Below are 20387 nucleotides of genomic sequence, written 5' to 3'. Positions count from 1 at the left end.
AGGTTGTGTGTTGAACATAAGAGGAACCTGTTTAAAGTTTGGTTTTATTTGGCAGGTAGTATTGATTACGTGGTTATATATAAAGGAAGGCACGCAAGGATGCTTGTTGGTTTTTTCTTTTGCAGAACAATGAAGACATGAAGGGATGCTAGGCTATGCCTATGTTGCAGCTGTATCAAGGTGGGAACTAATATAAAATAAGGACAAGGAAGCACAAAGGTAGGACGTGGATGAGCTATAGCAAAACAGTGATAAAACTATAAACAACTTAGGCAAATATGGGAAATATAGCAAGTTGATTGTAGTGCATCAACTAGAATAGTTTTGGAGTTACTCAAATATGTGGGCATTGATTGGATATTTGTTTGTGTTGGGTAGTCCTTATGGATGGTTAGCTTCTTAGTCAACTATGACTAGGTAGGAATGTTTAGATCTCTATTAAAACTCTTTAGATATAAATTTATGAGATACTGATTATAAATAATGTGGAAATGGGTTGGAGTACCCAAAATATTTAATTATATATAAACTTTTTGCTAATAAAAAGAAACACTAAGTTATCTAGACGTGAAGATTCAATCGAAGAACACAATGCAACCAAGATACATAAATTATAGAAACATAAAATGGACAAGAACATAAATGAACTTGAAATAAAGAATAAGAATATGAAAGTAAATGGATCGTAAGATGGAATGACAAGAAAGAGAAGGGGAAGCTTGATCATGCCACTTTGCTACTTTGGATACTAATTCACCTAAAATAAGTGGTGGTGTTTCCATTTGAACCTTGATTCAAGATAAGATTTGTGAATTCAATATGAAACTTTTTCAACTTCTTCTAGAAATGGTTGAAGATAACATTTTTATTCAAAATATTCAATATCTTATAAGTGATGGAAAAAATATTTTAAATAGAAAAATAAGGCGATCTCCTAATAATTACAAGTGATCGTAAGATAATTATCGTTGAAATCAATGAAGTTATGTAAAATAATTGAATGGTTGTTTAAAATTATTTTATGTTATTAGCATATAAATATAAGTTCTAAAAATATATACACCAAAAACAAAATATGGAGACATAAATAAATTGAAAAATATTTTCAAAGAGAGAGTTCACTCTTATATTTTATTTTATGTATCATTATTATGTTACTAGACACATATTTTAGTCGTTGAAAGTACGAGTAGTCACTTCAAACACAAAAAGTTACATAAAGTTATAAAGACATGTTTTACATCACGTGTATAGTTTGTTCCATAGTACTTACTACTATCCTATTGGATCGGAAAAATAATATCCGAATAATATTCACAAATAATATTAGGTAAAAATAATATATTTAAATTAAATATAATTATAATATAAAATTGTTAAAGTTTATTCTTTTATCAATTTTTAGGCCGTGTAAGTGAATTATTCTTGTTATACCATTTTTTTTATTTTTTACGCGATTAAATGATATGTGACATTTGCACTCTCTTTAATTACCAATAACACTGATTTTTAATTTTATTTTTTAAGAAAAAATTTCAAAAATAATAAATCAAGTTAGCAAGCTGAGATTATCTCGACCATTGATGATAATATGTATCTTAAAAAGAAATTACCAAATGGATGATGGAATTCATTGATTCTATTTCCAAATTTATAATTTAGAATTCACTTTTAATTATTTAAAATTATTCATTTTTTAATAAGACTTATCATCAGATAATAAGCTTTCCAAAATATGTAAAAAGTGTAACTAAAACTACTTTTTTTTGGCATCAATATTTCTTATTTATATGTATTATAATTTGTTTAATGTTAATTAAAAGTTACAATAATACAATAGTAATATATTTAGTCCGTAAAAAATATTAGGTCGGACTGATTTGTCACTAAAAAACAGATAAAAAAATATCATTCGTTCTACCATAGGACAGATTGGACGGGCTGGCAAGCTGAATCGTCACTTTTTAAATTTTTTAAATTTATTTGTATATACATTTAGAAATAAATATTTAAAAACATAGTTAATCATATAAATATTTTTTAAGCTTTGAATTGATTAATTAATATTTTTAATTGAATAAATTAAAATAATTATTACATTTACATTTTCATAAAAATATAATATGAAAAATTTAATCTTTATAATTATTTTTATTTTAATTTTTAATTAAAACATAAAATAAAACATTCCAGCAAACCAAAAGTGACCTGACTCACCAATTTGATGGGTTTAAGTAATCCAACAAAAATGGATTAACAGGTTAAAAATTATAACCCGATTTCATATTGATGGACTGATGGACTGATCTGTCGGTCCATCTTGACACCCATAACATTTAGAATATTGAAATTCACTACACATATAATACATCGATCCATTTTAACACCCATAATATTTAAAATATTTGAAATTGACTACACTATATGTACGACCAATTGACAATGGGTATCAATTGAAGATGCTTTTTGTACGAAAAAAATGCATGCATGGTTGATATTTAGATGTGTAGCCTCTAATTGAATAGCTTAAAAGCAAAGAGGACACAAATGACAATGATGTTCTAATTCTCGACATGGGGTTGAAAGGATTCTTCAATCACTTGCTATGGACTGTGTGAACCATTAATATTTATTTTCTTGAATTCACCTATCAATTATTATCCATCACCCACATATATTGTTCCAAATCTAGCTAACACTTACCTTTCAGTACCTATAATATTAATCTAGAATAATCTCAAAATATATATATAAAAAATAGAAGTGTGTAAAAAAACTATAAATTGATAATTTTAAAGTTTTTTTTTTATGAAACATGATATATTAATGTTTGATTTACTCGTGATTTATCGGTATTAAATCAACTAGATAATTTTTTTATATTAAAATTTAACCATAATTATAATAATATTTATAATAATAATAATAATTATTATTATTACTAGCGTACATTCACACCTATATGTATTTTTTAAATATGCATAATATTATATTAATAGACGATGATAATATAATATTATTAAGTTAATATATAAAATAAAATTATATTTATTAAAAATAAAGTAAAATATATAAGAAAATATGAGAAAATAATTATTAAAAGATGAGAAAATAATTATTGATAAATAGAGAAAAAAAATTATAAAAATAACTGACAATTTTTAAATATTTAATAAATAATTATATTTTAAAGGACAAAATTGGTATTTTGAAATATGGGTACAAAAGATGGAATTCTCTTTATATATTGTTATAGATTATTATTATTATTATTATTACTATTATTATTATTATTATGGTGATGTTGAAGCATTTGATCCAAATTCTCATGTGCTAGAATGGAATCCCCACTCAATTAGGAGTTTGTCAATTCAATCATATGCGGATAGATAAGAGTTTTCTTGCTTCTCAAAATATTATAAATCTAAGTAAAGAAAGTATTCTATAATCATAAAGGTATAAATGCTAAAGTTGTATTCAGTTACAATTTAAAAAAAAAAATCAAAAGAACAATTTATAAATAATATAAATGAGTGTTGTATTGATAAGTTTTGAATTTTTAAAGAATAATAAAAAATTGGATAACATTTAATTCTTTCTTTTATAACATATAAAAATATTATTGATTCTTTAAAATGAATTTTTATAATAGCATTTTTTAATCAGTAAAATATTATGATAAGAGTATTTGAATCCACACAATATAGTATCTCCTAAAGCCTCTTTCTTTTCCTATTGGTTTAAGCTTTCCATTCTCCTGTCACACATTATCCATTATTATCCTTTCATCAAACATTCATGTGCATGTGTAGAATAGAATAACACGGAGATAAAATTGAAAAAATAAATAATTTTTTTTATATTAGTTATAAGAATTGAAAATTTTAAGCGGTTTTTTCCCCTTATTTTTTACTTTTATTTGCTAGAATTTTAGCTAAATTTAAATATTTTTTTATTGATTTTAAAAAAATAATACAGTATTAGAAAAGGTTTGAAAAGAAATATAAAAAGTTAAAAGAAAAAAGTAAATGTGCAACTAAGGTACATGTGGGGAATAGCCACTTGGAGACATCTGCAACACTGCAAATGAAAAGCAACACTTTCACTTCACATAAAAAGGACACACGTGACTTATAATAAACAGTGCCAATATGATTCCTTCATCGGACAGCAAAATTCTGCAAACATATATAAGATAAGTAAAACATAGAATAAATAGTTAAATTTATGGTAACAGAGATAAACATCTAACTAAAAATATAGATAAATAAAATAGTTTTGTTATACTAATATAAATAAAAAACCTATTATATATATATATATATATATATATATTATGGAGATATTTTATGAGATTAAGAGTTTTTAAATTTGACGAAAAATTAAAATTGTTTATATATCAAATTTTCATATAGTTTGATTTCCAAACTTTGAAAATAAAAATATAGTCATGTATGAAATATTTTTGACATGTCAACGTGTTTAAGTTGTTTACATCATTTTGATAAGTTTCAAATCAAATGTTAGTTTAAAATATCATTTTACAGGTTTAAAAAACTTAACGTTGTGGATATATCCATCCATATTTAAAGTTTAAAGTTTGAAGCTCAATATATATCAAAATTTAGAATAAAGAAAAATTTAAATTTTATAATATACTTTAATAACTAAAAACTTATTTAACTTTTTTATTGTACTCTAATATAAAAGGCGGTAGTTCTTGGTCACTTAATGTATAGTAAAACTTTTAAGTATATTTTATTAAATAAAAATCCTCCAAAAATTGAAAAAATTGTTTTGCAAAAATATTCTTAATTATTTGTATGTAGGTATAATATGTTATATTGACGTAATTTTATTATATAAAATTATTATTCTTTGTTTTGTTATTATTATGAATTAATATTGATCAATAAATTATATTATTTGTTAGTATAAATTATATTGTACATGATTATTAATTTTATGAATAATATATAATTTTAAATTTTTGATCAAAAATACAAACGCAAAACCAAATGTGAGATCTACATTTTAAAATAACTTACTAGAGAGAGAATAATATCATCTCAGTATTTTCAAAAAATAATTCTTCATTGATTTCAAATACACAATTCTTTTAAACACATACCTGAATATATTGTATTTTTTTTTTATCTTCTATTAATTCCATCGTAATAAAGATGGATTAAAACCTGAAAAGAAGACCATATATGAGGATGAAACCTAAAGTGGACCACCAAGTTGTACTTGTGTTCTTTGATTGAATAATGGATAAAACGAATCATCAACTTTCTCATTTCAACTCCTTTACACATGTCCATGCACAATCATAATATCTGGACCATATCAAAAGTATGTCCAACATTTCGTGCAATTAAGTTCTTCTTATCTTATCTTATTCTCCTTTTCTAAATACTTCAACATACAAAATGAATTGATGAAACCTGAGAAAACGAAAGATAGTGGTTAGGGTTGCTTTTAGTTTTCAATATAGAAGGAATATATATATATATATATATATATATAAACAAAAGAAACAATTCATGAATAATAAGGATGTAGATTTCACTATATAGCTCACGGAGACCTGATGAAATTGGACAGTATAGAGAGTAAATTTGAAGGACTGGAAAAAGAAGGAAATGAAGAAAAAGTAAAAAAAATGTGAAAGTGTTTGGATAGAGAAAGTGAATAAATTGAGTGGAAAGTGAAACGAAAGTTTGTAATGGTTATAATTGACGTGATTGAAAAAAATATAAAATTACTTAAAATTATATTTTATAATAAAATATATTAAAAAAGTTATCAACATTTAAATAAATAAATTTTATTATTTTAATTATTTACTTAATTTAATTTAAAGTGTATATATATATATGCTTTAAATTAAATTAAGTAAATAATTAAAATAATAAAATTAATTAATTTATATATATTCATAAAATATTATTTTAATTATTCATTTCATTATAATATAAATCTCTAAAAATTATCGGTCTATCCATATTTTGCTTTGAACAATTGGAATACAAAAGTTTCTCTCAGTCATCTCTAATGAATTATATATATGAGTTCATTGAAAATTATCTTTTGGTTTAATTAATCGTAAGGTACCCAGTTTGGTACTAGAGTGTCAAATTGGTACCCGCTTTTAAAAAAGTGTCAATTGCATCCCAACTTTTGAAAATTGCTTCAATTAGGTCCCTTTCAGACAGAGTTGACTAACGCCGTTAGTCAACGTGCCACGTGTCAATCTGTGGTTTTTTTGATTTTTTTTAAAAACAATTTTAATTTTTTTTTAATTTTTAAATTTTTTTTAAAAAAAATTAAAAATGCCACGTGTCAAGTCCCTGTATGCGACACGTGGCATTGTCAGTGCCACGTGGCATTGTAATGCCACGTGTCAGTGTCACTATCAGATGCCATTGTGATGATTTCGATTTAGTCCCCATTTATGTTTTTTTGTTTCAATTTAGTACCTACTTATGTGTATTTGATTCAATTTTGACCTAATAATTTTTAATAATTAAAATATTTTTTAATAAAATTAAAAGTAATTAAGTATAAAAGTTTAAAAAAAATTAAGTATTTGATATTTATATTAAAATTTAGTGGTAAAAGTCATTTTAGTACTTATAAATAGCATAACATTCATACAAATAATAAATTTGGTCTGAAATTGAGAGAAACATTATAAATATTAGTACTTAATTTTGTAAAAATATTTATACTTAATTATTTTTAAACTTATAAAAAATGGATTACAAAAATATTTTAATTATTAAAAAAAAAAATTGGGACAAAATTGAATCAGATACACATACTTAGGTACTAAATTGAAATAAAAAGACATATGTGGGGACCAAATCGAAATCAACACAATGACATCTAATAGTGACACTGACACGTGGCATTACAATGCCACGTGGCACTGACAATGCCACGTGTCACACACAGGGACTTGACACGTGGCATTTTTAAAAATTTAAAAAAAATTAATTTTTTTTAAAAAAAAAAATCAAAAAAACCACAGATTGACACGTGGCACGTTGACTAACGGCGTTAGTCAACTCTGTCTGAAAGGGACCTAATTGAAACAATTTTCAAAAGTTGGGATGCAATTGACACTTTTTTAAAAGCGGGTACCAATTTGACACTCTAATACCAAACTAGGTACCTTACGATTAATTAAACCTTATCTTTTTCAATATCATGAATCATATCATCCATGCGATCCTTGTAATGTAGTTTGGACTCTTGACATTGAGATACGATTGAAAGGTGTGCGCCTTCACCATGCAAGTTGTCGCAACGAAAATTACGACGAGACGACGAACCAAAAAATTATATGCTAAAAAAATATAGAGTTGAGAGTCACCATTGTAGTTTATTATGAAAAACAATGAAAAATCATAAAATAATACATGATATGAAAATTCAAATATTGAGACCGGGAGTCAGATACGTTACGTGTAGTAAAAGTGTTAACCCCTACAACCCCTGTTCGAAGGTGATACCTCTAATTTAAATAAATGTGAAAATGAAAAATGTGGTTTTTCAAAATATTTAATTTTCTCCAAAATAATAAAAAGTATACAAAGATTTTTTTTTAACTTTTGAGTTCTACAAGAGTTAATTTTCATTTCTAAGTATTTTCATTCACAATGAAAAATCAGGGTTTACGTAATTTTTAAGAAAATGATCACGTAGTTCTTAGATAAAATCATTTGAAAAAATGAATTATTTTATTTTTTGTTTGCTGAACCGATAAGGACTGACCTCATCCCTAAGTATCTCCATGCACAATAAAAATTATTAAATAATCCTTTGAGAAAATGTTGATTTTTATTTTTTGAAAATTTTATATTATTTTGATATTTTTGAATTATTTAAAAATAGGTGGCATGACTGCATAGACACACAAAAACTGAGAAAAAATATTTTTTATAAATTTTAGAGAAAAATATTTACTTTTTTTTACATCGAAAGAATCGGCGCTAAGAAATAATAAATGTATAAAATTATATTTTCATATGACCATAAAACTATTAAAATGAAATAATAAATAAAAGGAAAATTTTGGCAATAACATGATTTCCAAACTCAATATTCACGCCAACATTACCATTAATCTCATAACATATATAACGAAATTTAAGTAAAAGAATAATATATATAAAAAATAGTGACCAATGTTGCCCCGTAAATGAAAGAAAATCAAAAGTTGAACAAAACTAGTACCAATGATGGGTTGTTGATTCCTTCACCAAATCAAACAATTACCCATGTACAATTATTACCACCCATAAAACAACAACAATTATGTATCATTATTGCCAATGATAAAAAGGAAGACAACAACAAAACAAAAACAAAACAAAGAGTATTTTTGCATATAAAAAATGAAAACCAAATACCCCTATTCCAAAATAGCAACATGAATGAATAAGAAATAAATTGTTCTCTAAATTTTCAAAACTACTGTGCGGGTACAGTAATGAAAAATGCCATAAATAAGAATTGGGTAAATAGTATTGCCTTAGCGAAAACTTTTGTTTCTACTTCTCTTTACGTCTCACTCTTTCATTCCTTAGGCTCCAACTATTTTTCTCTTTTTTTTTTTTTCTTTATTTGTTCTTTTGTGGCTCTTTCTCTAAGTTTTTTATTTAGGTAAAAAACGAGGTGTCTCCTCCTGGTTACAAATTAGGTTTTCATAAGAAAAATGAAAATAAAGAAGTTGGTACAAATACTTAGAATGAATTACTTAGATTTTTTACTAGCTCTTTTATTTTTTATTTTATTTTATTTTTACATTTTTTATATTTATATTATATTATATTTTTTGTTTTTTCTTATTTTTACATGATTTGTCAATGGTTACAAATTTTACATTCATGCATGAAGCAAGAATAAAAAGTAGTAAATTTTGGGGTTTATGTAAAATGTATTACAACTAGAGACGAAGATAATTTCTACAAGGTCAATCAACACATGGACTAGATTACAATACTTCGATTTTTCTAAGAAAGTGATGGTGTTTTATCATGGTTGGTTTGAAACATGACATAAAGGTACACTAATGGATTCAAAATAAGTTTAAGATAAATATGTTATGTCTCATACTTATACTTAGCATCAAGAAGTGACAAACAAGACTTGATGTGTTGCAATCAAAAGGAAGCTTAGAGGTAATATAAAATTTTCCATTTGGAAGATTATGTTCCATATTGAGTAAATGAAATGTCAAATGTTAATAAAGTCATTGAAGTTAAAGATATTTTGGGATTCCAATATTCACATTTTAATATCAAAGAAGTGGATGAAGATGGGTAATTTGAAGATAATGATATGGAAAAATGAAATAAGGAAAAGAAGTAATTTGAAGATAATGAATTAGGAAAAAGAATACAATAAAGAGGATGAATTTGAAGAGAATGATTTGCATGAAGACAATGGAGAATGACAATTTCATGATGAAATTCAAATATCTAATTCTAAAAAGGATTGAGCCAAATTGGATAAATGTTGTTGAAATGTAAATTTTAGGAAATTGTTTTAGTTAAATTATTATTATTTATTATTATTATTATTATTATAATTATTATAATTATTATTATTATTATTATTATTATTATGATTGACAACATTTATACATTATGTTGCTTTGAAGTTGTTATAATAGATGCAAGTTGCAAGTGACAATAACATGAAAGTTTTCAAGTTTGGGATGTAAGGCGAAGAAGATGAATGACTCTTATCATCAATAAGCCTGCGCAAGTCAACAATGGCAAGTGAAATTCTAGAAGAAGTATTGGTAGTGTGTTTATCATTGATTTTGAAGTATGAAGAAGAAGAAAGAATGGTGTCAAAGTATATGTGGAATAAGGTGTTAATGTCATTGATGCATTGCTTCAAGATAAGTGTGAAAATTTCTAACATGGAATTTAATAATGTTAAAGTGTCATGGAGTTACTCTTTATGTGTGAAACATTTTGTAAAGGAAGGATTTGTGAGTTTTGTTAAGTAATATTAAGAAGGGGAAATGGAAAAACTAATAAAAAAAATGAAAAGTTCATGTGAGTTTTGTTACCATAACTTAATAAGTCTTTTGGATATATAAAAAACTTAAGTAATTGCATGTCATGAGATGGTGAGTTTGTAACGTTTTTTAAGAAAAAAATACATGTTGAGCAACAATAATTTTTTTGAGTATGTAAGACTTTATGGATGTAAGACTTGAGGTGACAATTCACATTAAATTTATTGTGTGCTTTTATTGTAAGTGTTCTTCTCTAGAGTATATTATTTCCTTAACCCTAAACCATTGTCACATTTTAGGTTTGTTTATGAATATGCTAATTGCGAGTGAGTGTAATACAAGTATGAAAGATAAACCTCTAACTCAACATATATATAAATAAATTAGTTTGGGTTGGATCACTTTAACCCCATCAAAAATAAAATTCAATTCAATCTAACTAAGTTTGATTAAATTAAACTAAGTCATCAAATAATCTAACCTAATGAACACATTAGATATAATGAGCACTTAATTATGTATGTAATGATAATAAATTAAATTAGCAATAACTTGTTATTTTATATCACATGTTTAACTAAATTTTAAGTCTATGATAAATTTAAGTACTTTCAGCTAAGTCCCTATAAATTTTTATAGTCTAATTGAATACTAAAAATATTTTATACTTTTTAATTGAGTCTCGAACTTAGTTTTCACCACATGTTATTTTATAATTTTATAATCATTATGTCAAATTTTCATCACCGATTTCATTCCTTTTTTTTCAACTTATCATCAAGAACACCTTAACCTTGCCTTCAATCTCTTCATTGGAAAAATCTCCAACCACCTATATACCTCCTTACCTTTTCTAGACCTCTCCAAGAACGTTTTCTTTGAAGACATTTTGACAAACATCTCATCCACATCTTAGCTCCATCTCATTGACCTTTTCTACAATATATTTAGCGGAGCTATGTGAGAGTGTTGTAGAATCTGTAGTATATATGGTTGGACTCCAAGCGCATTCATAGAATATTACCTTCAACTATTATGAATTATTCCTCTCTAGTGCACCTTATGCAAAGGATAACATTCTCACTTAACTTCTTCGTCTCAACTTGAAAATCATGGCGGAAACTTGACGTTCTTTACTTTTGCGGAATTAACTTTTTGTTTTGTTCCCACTTGTTTCTTCAATACACACATTTGAACAATAAAACTTGAGTTTAATTCTTTCGAGGAGTTTTTCACGTCACAAAACGGGGAAAGCAACAAAAACTCATTCAAAAAATGTATATTTTTTTTAATACTTAATAAACTGCAAAAATTTAAGTAATTAAAAATATAGAAATTTATCAAAAACTTAAAAATTAAATCATTAAAATAAATTTGACATAAGTCCAAGATAAAAACTAAATAAAAATAGATAAAAAATAGGTTGTAACTTTTACTTTGCAGTCTATAAAAATAATATTTATTGTAAAATTTTAAGTCATTATTCCTTTTAAATGAATAATTTTACAATATACTTTTTTTTCTATAAACTTCACAATTAAAATTACAATTTTTTTCATTTTTTTTCGACCTGGACTTACTCAATTTTTGTCTAATTACAGCTAGGTTAACGGGGAAAGGAAATAATAAACTATACATTTGTAAAACTTGTGAGCCACGACTGCATTTTTTTCCCTTTAGCTCCTTCAAATAATCAAATTTCTCCTAAAAGAAATTGTGAGTATTATTATATTTAACCATGTGATTTTGACTTCTTCATAAATATTATGCTTATGTGGCTCACATGGCATATATGTGACACAATACACATCTTTCAACTCGATTAGTACTATACAAATTAAGAAATTGCACATTTAAGATCAGCCAATGAAATTCCTTCACCATGTTTTGAATAGTTGACGAGTTGCTTTCTAAAAAGTTTTAATTTTTTTCAATAATTTTATTACTAGATGAACGAATTCCAATGTTATGTATGGGACATTGTTCTGTTTCTTAAATATCTTTATAAGAGGTGGAAATCAATACGTTAAATATAATTTAAATTTTTTTATTTTAAGTAAAAATTAGAATTAATTATTTTTTTTTAAATTTTAGATTAATTTATTTTTTTATTTTTAGAAATATATGGATTTAAAATATTTAACTAAATTTTCTATATGTATTTTAGTTTTAATAACAAATTTACATGTGCAAGTTTTTCTGTACCATTATAATACACGCCTTAATGATCTATGAGTTGGCTATTACTGGTGGATAAAACTTTAGTTTACTTACTCGACTCATACACTCAGTCATTTAAGAACTTTGAGGACAATTTCTTTCCAGTTGGACATAAGCATTTTTATTATGATAATAATAAGTCCAAGTTTCTATTCTACTGGATATGTGATCCTGTTTGACGTCAGGAGTGGTAGAGTGACATTGTTATTGTCAATCACCGTCTTTGAAATATTATTCGCTTTGGAACCTAGAAAACTATAATAGTTTTTTCCTTAAAAGATGTCTTAGAGAATTTAAGGAGGAATGAATATTTAAACGGTCCATTATTCTGGACTCCTAAGCAATGTGGGTATACCAGTACAAGCTCTCCCAGTCAAGGGTTAAAGGAGTTTTCATTCCTACAGACAAAATCAATGATCCGATCTCAAATTCGTCAAGTGACATCCTTAAGGTCAATCACCGCATTTGAGGTATTGTCCGCTTTAGAATCTATAATTCCATCATAGTTTTATCTTTAAAAGACACCTTGAAGTATATCATAATAAAGTATATTTTTCTAACTTTATGTTATTAGATTTAAATTTTAGTTTAACAGTTAATATATAAATTATAATGTGTACTTTTTTTTTCAAAAACTAATATTATTATAGTTTTTAAATATAATAATTATTATATGAAATGAAGTAAATTAACCTAAGTCTATTTCAGTCATAATCAAACAAATCAAATAAAAAGATACTTAATTAATTTAAATCACAATATTTTCATCTAACCTACGTTTTATAGATTTTTCAGGAGCAAATAATTGGATGGAGGATATTTTATATTTTGGCAGTTGCGGGCAAACTTTTATAAATGAAACAAACTACACGCGAGGGTTTTCTCTCGTTTTCCAAACCCTTCAATTTCGATGAGTTACTTGTGAGTTACGAAAAAGGTATTAATTAACATATTCTGATTCTCACAATCTTTTTTTCAATATATTAATATATACTTTGATTGAGAGTCTATTTATATTAAATAGGAATGAAAAATGAACATGTGGTACTTCAAATTTGTTTTTATTTTGATGGAAATTTTTTTGTTATTAGATATGAGTATAAGTATAGGAAATTCTGATTTTTTATATTCAATATGAAAAGAAAAATAAATATGTATATGGTTGTCCTATTTCTACCTCAAATTATTAAAATAACTTTAATATTTTATGTAATCTATAAAAATTGGTATTGGTATTAACTTTTCTTTGGTCAGAAATTATTTTAAGAACGATTAATTATATCATTATTTAAATTTTTTTAAATTGTTATTTGATATTTATATTATTATAATTTATTAATTGTAATTTGACATGAAAAAAAGAAGTATATTTTATAATCATAAATACTTGATAATATCATTTTTTTTATTATGATTTTTATATTTTGTAAAAGAAATTATTTTAATAAATATTTGAAATGATGGGACAAATATTTTATTTGAGTTGGATATGGAAATGAAGATGAAAATAAATTTGTATTTCAAAAATAAAGAAGAAATAGTCAAACTCAAATATGAGAATGAAAATAAATTTTTATTTCAAAGATAAAAATAAAATAATCAAACTCGTAATGTTAAATTGTATTTGTTATAATTTATTTCAACATCACATTGAAAGGGAACATAATAAACAATTTATTAATTTATTAATGTAATTTTTGGACTAAGAATGGACACGCACAATTAATAATACGTAGCTTGTGGAGGCTATCATAGAAAAAAAAATGCCAACAATTACAAATGAAAAATTATATCTTAATTAGCACTTTATTTTTTCCAAACATAAATACTTCATTTTTATTTTTTTCTTAAATCGAACAGCTATTACTACTACTTTTATTTAATTATTTATATCTGTCAATTTATTATCTCTTCCAAAATTAGTATAAAACTTGAAATCTTATTTGTTCATCAAATAAACAGTACAAATATATGCGTCTGATTCTAAAGCCATAAACTTTGTCCCAAAAGGTACATGAGAAAGCACATGGGACTTAGTCACAACCAACAAAGGTGAAAATATGAAAAGGCATCTTTAAATGTGATTAAACTCAAGGTGTATGGAATATAGATCACCCAACTCAAAAAATCAAATAAAAATTTACTTTTAAACTCTCTAAAATAAATTACATATTTTACAAGGACTACAATAAAAATGATCATATCTTATAAAGATTAAAGTAGAGATTTTAAATTTTACAATATGAAAAGAAAAAAAAAAGAAAAAATTAAGCACCAAAATCAAAAACCTATTTTAGGAGAATTAGTTATATATATATATATATATATATATATATATATATATATATATATATATAAAGAACACATTAAAGTCTATTTAATGAATAAATATTAATGAATATTTTGTATGAATAAAGATGAAAAAGAAAGAAATGTAATTAATGTGAAAATGTTAGATGTGGGGTTGGTTTTCGAAGTATCCAACTATCATTAAAAAAAAAAAAAAGTATCCAACTACCAATTGGGACATAAATTAATATAATGAGTCAGATACAGCTTACACCACTGTTGGGCATTATTATTCCAATGGACCATATATAACCAAGTAAATAAAATAAAAAAATAACAACGTTGTTCTTTTAGTACTATTTATTGTTTTTTATGTTTCACTCACCCCTATTGTCAAATATGTGTTTTAATATAGATTTGTTAAATTCTCTGTGTTTATTTCTGTATAATCAATGTTAAATAGTTTTATATATAGGCTTTTTTGTTTAATTCACATCAAGAAACAATTATTTTGTTTATTGACCTACTTATAAAGTAGCAAAGGTAGTTATACGTACCGGTATCATGTTGGTCTCACCATCAAAGATGATGTATATCTATTGGTATTCATATCTATTTATTAGTTAATGCGACTAAGAAATTTTTCTTGTATTGTGGTCATAATATTGTGGTTTTATTTTTAAGACACATTTAAATTGATATATAAGTTATTGTTGATTTTGACTTCTTACAAGAAATAATTCATTCTAATTTCCTGAACTAATTTCTCTTTTTTTTATTTTTTATTTTGAAGTGTAATACTATCATGAAGAGTAACCGAATTTAGAAAGGGTATTTAAAAACAAGATTATAACTTCCAATTTTTTGTTTAATATAATTAGATATATAAACGTAAAATCATTGAATAAATTAAAACTAGTTTTAAAAGAAAATTAAATCACCTTCCGATTAAAGCTTCATATTATATTATATATATATATATATTATATTTATAATTATTATGTTAAGATAATTCATTCGCATAAAACCAAGTTATAACTTACATTTATTTATATATTATAAAATTATCTTATACTATAAAATTATTTTATTTTTAATTAATATGGAACTTATTTCAACAACTTATCAAACACGTTTGATACCGAAATTTATTTCATATATTTATGTTTCAATGTAAATTAAATAAAACATTTAATATGTGAAAATTTTTTAACGTAACTAAATTAAAACCCATTTATTTTTATAATTTAGAAAATAAAATATAACGAAGCCAACAGAAATTTCAAGTTAATTACATATTAGTTGGTTGTTTGTAATATAAAATGTGGGACTCGTGTTTAGGCTTGGAATCTAACACATATAGGTTATAAGAATTTGTATGGGAAAAAGTGGTGGCCAACATTGGTTTTTGGTTTCTATAAATAGCGAAGAGAAGCTAGGTGCTAAGAAGCATTGAAAACAATTTTTGTTTTGTTACCTACTTTACCACCTCTTCAATGGCTTCTTCTAGCTTTGAAAGTTCTCCCATGGCTTCCAACTACAAAAGCAACAAAAAAAGGCACAACAATGGCATGTTCCATCCACCGACCCCAGTGGTGGTGGTGGTGGTCCCTTTCCCTGCACAGGGCCACCTGAACCAGCTCCTCCACCTCTCTCGCCTCATCCTCGATCACAACATCCCTCTCCACTTCGTCGGCTCTCCCACACACAACCGCCAAGCCATGGTTCGAGCTCAGGGTTGGGATCCAAACTCCTTTTCCCACATTCACATTCACGACTTCAATGTTCCTCCCTTTCTCTCCCCTCCACCCAACCCCAATGCCCAAACCAAATTCCCCTCCCACCTTCTCCCCTCCTTCGAGGCCTCCGCAAGCCTCCGTGGACCGGTTTTCACTCTCTTGCAGTCACTCTCCCTTGTGGCCAAAAGGGTCGTCGTCATCTACGACTCTCTCATGGCTTCCGTGGTGCAAGACGCCATCCATGTCTCCAACTGCGAGACCTACACTTTCCACAGCGTCTCCGCCTTCACCATGTTCCTCTACTTTTGGGACGTAATGGGGAGGCCTCCGGTGAACAAAATGTCCCACCTGGTCCCCGAAGTTCCCTCCCTCGAAGGCTGCTTCACCACCCAGTTCCTCGATTTCATCACCTCCCAGTATGTGTTTCACAAGTTCAGCAAAGGGATCATATACAACACCACGAGGGCTCTGGAGGGACCTTACATGGAGCTGATAGAGAGGATGATCGGCAGCAAGAGCCACTGGGCTCTGGGGCCGTTCAACCCCTTGTCCATTGAGAAGAGTGAAAAAAGGAAGCACTTTTGCATTGAGTGGCTGGACCGACAAGAGGCAAGGTCAGTGATGTATGTGTCGTTTGGGACAACAACAAGCTTCTCGGAGGAACAAATCAAGGAGGTTGCAAGTGGGTTGGAGAAGAGCAAGCAAAAGTTCATCTGGGTGTTGAGGGATGCTGATAAAGGCGATGTCTTCAAGCATGGCGGTGGTGATGAACTTGTTCTCCCAAAGGGGTTTGAAGAGAGAGTGAAAGGCATTGGGTTGGTGGTGAGAGAGTGGGCGCCGCAATTGGAGATCCTTAGCCACGGTTCAACCGGGGGGTTCATGAGTCACTGTGGATGGAACTCTTGCATGGAGAGCATCTCCATGGGGGTGCCAATAGCAGCATGGCCTATGCACTCTGACCAACCTAGGAATAGAGTTTTGGTGACAGAAGTGCTGAAGGTTGGGGTGGTGGTGAAGGAATGGGACCACAGAGATGAGTTGGTGACAGCATCCGATGTTGAAAATGCCGTGAGAAAATTGATGGCAACAAAGGAGGGTAATGAGATGAGAGAAAGGGCCATGGACCTCAAAAATGTCATTCTCAAATCCAGGGATGAAGGTGGAGTTTCTCGCATGGAATTCGATGATTTCATTGCTCACGTCACTCGATAGCTGTAGTTTTCATCCAAATCCAAATCCTTACATCTTCACACTCTCTCATAGTTACCTAAAATATCATAATAAATATATAAGTATATAGTGGGAGTAGTTGGAAGCATTTAGAATAATAATACAATAATAATAATATTTTCACATAAACCAGATTTTCCCATAAACATCATTTTCCTTTAAAATATATATTGAGTGATGCAAAGATAGGATTCTCAGCTTTCTATTTCCTAACTACTACTGTTTTCTCGTGTCAAGATTTGTATAGACACCGAGATCAATTACATATCTAAAAAATATCAATATCAGCAATGTTTGCTTTTAGTTTTACTATGAGAGTGTGTGTCTGGAAGAGCTTGATTATGGAATTATCAATGTGAGAGTTTGAAAAAAGGTTATGATTTTTAGGTTATAATAATATCTGTCTGGTGTATTGTGTTTGAGATTTTGTTAAGTGTTTGAGGCTTGAAATATGAACAAAAAGATGACTTTTCAGTAGAGAAGAAACCACGTGAAATACATGAATTGTATTACAAGCATCGCTCACGTAAAACAAAACTACTGATAGAATAGTTCAAATGAAAACACATGAAAATAAATCATTATGACAGGTTTTGGTGGGAGTGTGAACAATTGACCATATAATAAAAAGTGATAATTATGAATTTGTCTAATTTTGAATCATATGCATTAGCATCACCAGTTTACAAGAATTGAAGGGAATATAATCTATCGAGAAATCTATCTTAAGCCTCTTATATATCATCTATCTACATTATTTTATATTAGGCAACTATGGCTCTTTTCTTTCATGAAGAGGTGAGAATTTTTTTTTCACTAAAACCGTAGTTTTTTTTATCAAATTTATCGATTTAAGTTAATTTATATATATATATGTATATATATATATATATATATATATATATATATATATATATATATAAATAGTTATTGAACTGACCAACTTACACTCGATTGATGACTTGTTTTTCTTTTACAGTTATTTAAGTAATAGTTTTAGTTTGAAATTGTCACTTGAGTTCTTAAAGAAAAAAGTGAAGCCTTTCACTTAAGCGACTTTTTCGACTTACAAAAAAAAATTCTAATGTATTTTTTTAAAAAGTTAATTTTGTCCTGTGTATACTAATTCTTATATAAATTAATGTTATTGATGTAATTAATTAACAGCACAAATTTATATATATTTTTCAATTGTGAAGTTATTGTTAAAGATATTCGTTAGATATTTAATTATTTTAAGATGTATTTATTTGTTTTTTAGATGATTAATTTTGTTTTTTTTAATCTGGTGTTAATTATTTTATCATGATGAATTTTTTTCGTGTAATTTAAAAAGCTGACCAGAATGTAAAATAAGTTACGGTAAATTTTTAAAATTGCGTTTTTTTAAATAACTTAAAGTGTAGATAATATTTTAAAATAAATCAAATTGAAAATAGTGAATAAAATAATTATTAATATATAAATTCCAATTATTTATGTAATTTCTTAATTTAAAAGTAGTCAACTGTATACATTTATTGTATTGTCATGTATATTGCAAATGAAATATGGAATTGAAGAAATCATGGTACAAATGTAAATTAATTTTAGGGTTAAATATGATTAGTCAAAATTGAAAATGATTTATCGAGGAAACTTTAAACTATTTTCATTCTTATATTTTTAAAAGAATAATAATATTTTGACCTACTTTTTTTATCCACTTTTAATCCACCACTTTAATATGTAAATATATAATTGAAGAGTGATCGAAAGATTGAAATAGTGGGTTAAAAATAAATAAAAAAAAGTGGAATAAAATATCATTATTCTTGTTAAGATTGATGATTATAATCAAAAATTAAAAACTAAAACCACCAGTTTTGAAAACATGAGGATCAAAATAGTAGCTTTTCCGAAAAATCATTTTCAATTTCGACTAATTAATAGAGGACAAAAAACACTTAATTTTGCATTGAAATAATGTAAAATATTATAATATACGAAGTTCATTCCATGTTTTATATAAATGTGGCTTATAGTTGCCATTTTTTTTTTTCTGTTTTCACATATTAGTATTGTGAACTTGAGTTATAGTTGACCTTCTTGGTTGTTGTCTTGAAATATTAGATCTAGGATTCAAGTTTCGTACCAATAAATTTAATTTTTATAGGTACGTCATTTAATTTTTATCATATAGCTCATTGTTTATCGACCAAGTTGTTGATTTATTTAGTCTTTTAATATTAAATTTAATTTGGAATTTTGTCGATTGTATCACTATGATTGTTTTTTTTTTTTCAAATGTTTTTATAAGGCCATTATAATAAAACTTTTCTCTCTTCAAAATTGAGTTTATCCACTCTTTAAGATTCATTGTCATGTGTTAGTACCTCTTGCTTCTATTAAATTTGGATCAAAAATTTCATCATAGAAAGACATAATAGGAAAATGAGTATGATAAATAAGAAAAGATTTACTTTTTAAAATTATAATACTTCAAGAAAATAGTTAATTATCAAATGGGTAAAATTCATTAGTCAAAGAAAAAAAATTCATCTATAATTTAAGTTTACTGACAGATTACCAACTGTAAAAAATTTGTTGATAAATGAGTCTTCTATTTCCTTTTTTTCCTTCTTCCTACTCTCCTACACGCCTTCTCCTCGTTGGCACACGCCTCCAACTCCTCTTTCTCTTTCTCCTCCACCACCATTGTTGTTGTCACACACCTCCAACTCCTTTACCTTTTTCTCCTCCTCCTCCTCTTTTCTCCTCCTCTTTCTCCTTCTCTTCCTCATCATCCTCTTCTTTCTCTTTCCTTTCTCTTCCTCTTCCTCCTCCACCTATGGTTACCCTTGTTGTCATGGCCACCATCGTTGCTC

At 26.8% G+C, this 20387-nt stretch overlaps 1 protein-coding gene across 1 annotated transcript; it reads left to right on the top strand.

The window, feature by feature from the left end:
- The first annotated feature begins 15909 nt into the window (after nucleotides 1-15909).
- Nucleotides 15910-17832, top strand: LOC114162516 (zeatin O-glucosyltransferase-like). The gene has a single exon (XM_028046437.2). The coding sequence runs from the start codon at nucleotides 16048-16050 to the stop codon at nucleotides 17500-17502; it is 1455 nt and encodes a 484-aa protein (XP_027902238.2). The 5' UTR covers nucleotides 15910-16047; the 3' UTR covers nucleotides 17503-17832.
- Nucleotides 17833-20387: the final 2555 nt, after the last annotated feature.

This window comes from Vigna unguiculata, chromosome 1 (genome assembly GCF_037176805.1).
Source record: "Vigna unguiculata cultivar grain cowpea cultivar isolate G323 ecotype 2 chromosome 1, ASM3717680v1, whole genome shotgun sequence".
NCBI classification, from domain to species: domain Eukaryota; kingdom Viridiplantae; phylum Streptophyta; class Magnoliopsida; order Fabales; family Fabaceae; genus Vigna; species Vigna unguiculata.
The sequence above is the reverse complement of the archived record's forward strand: the minus strand, read 5'-3'. Positions and strand labels throughout refer to the sequence as shown.

Coding starts and splice junctions, on each gene's coding strand:
- LOC114162516 (XM_028046437.2), top strand. CDS start 16,048: ATGGCTTCTTCTAGCTTTGAAAGTTCTCCCATGGCTTCCAACTACAAA.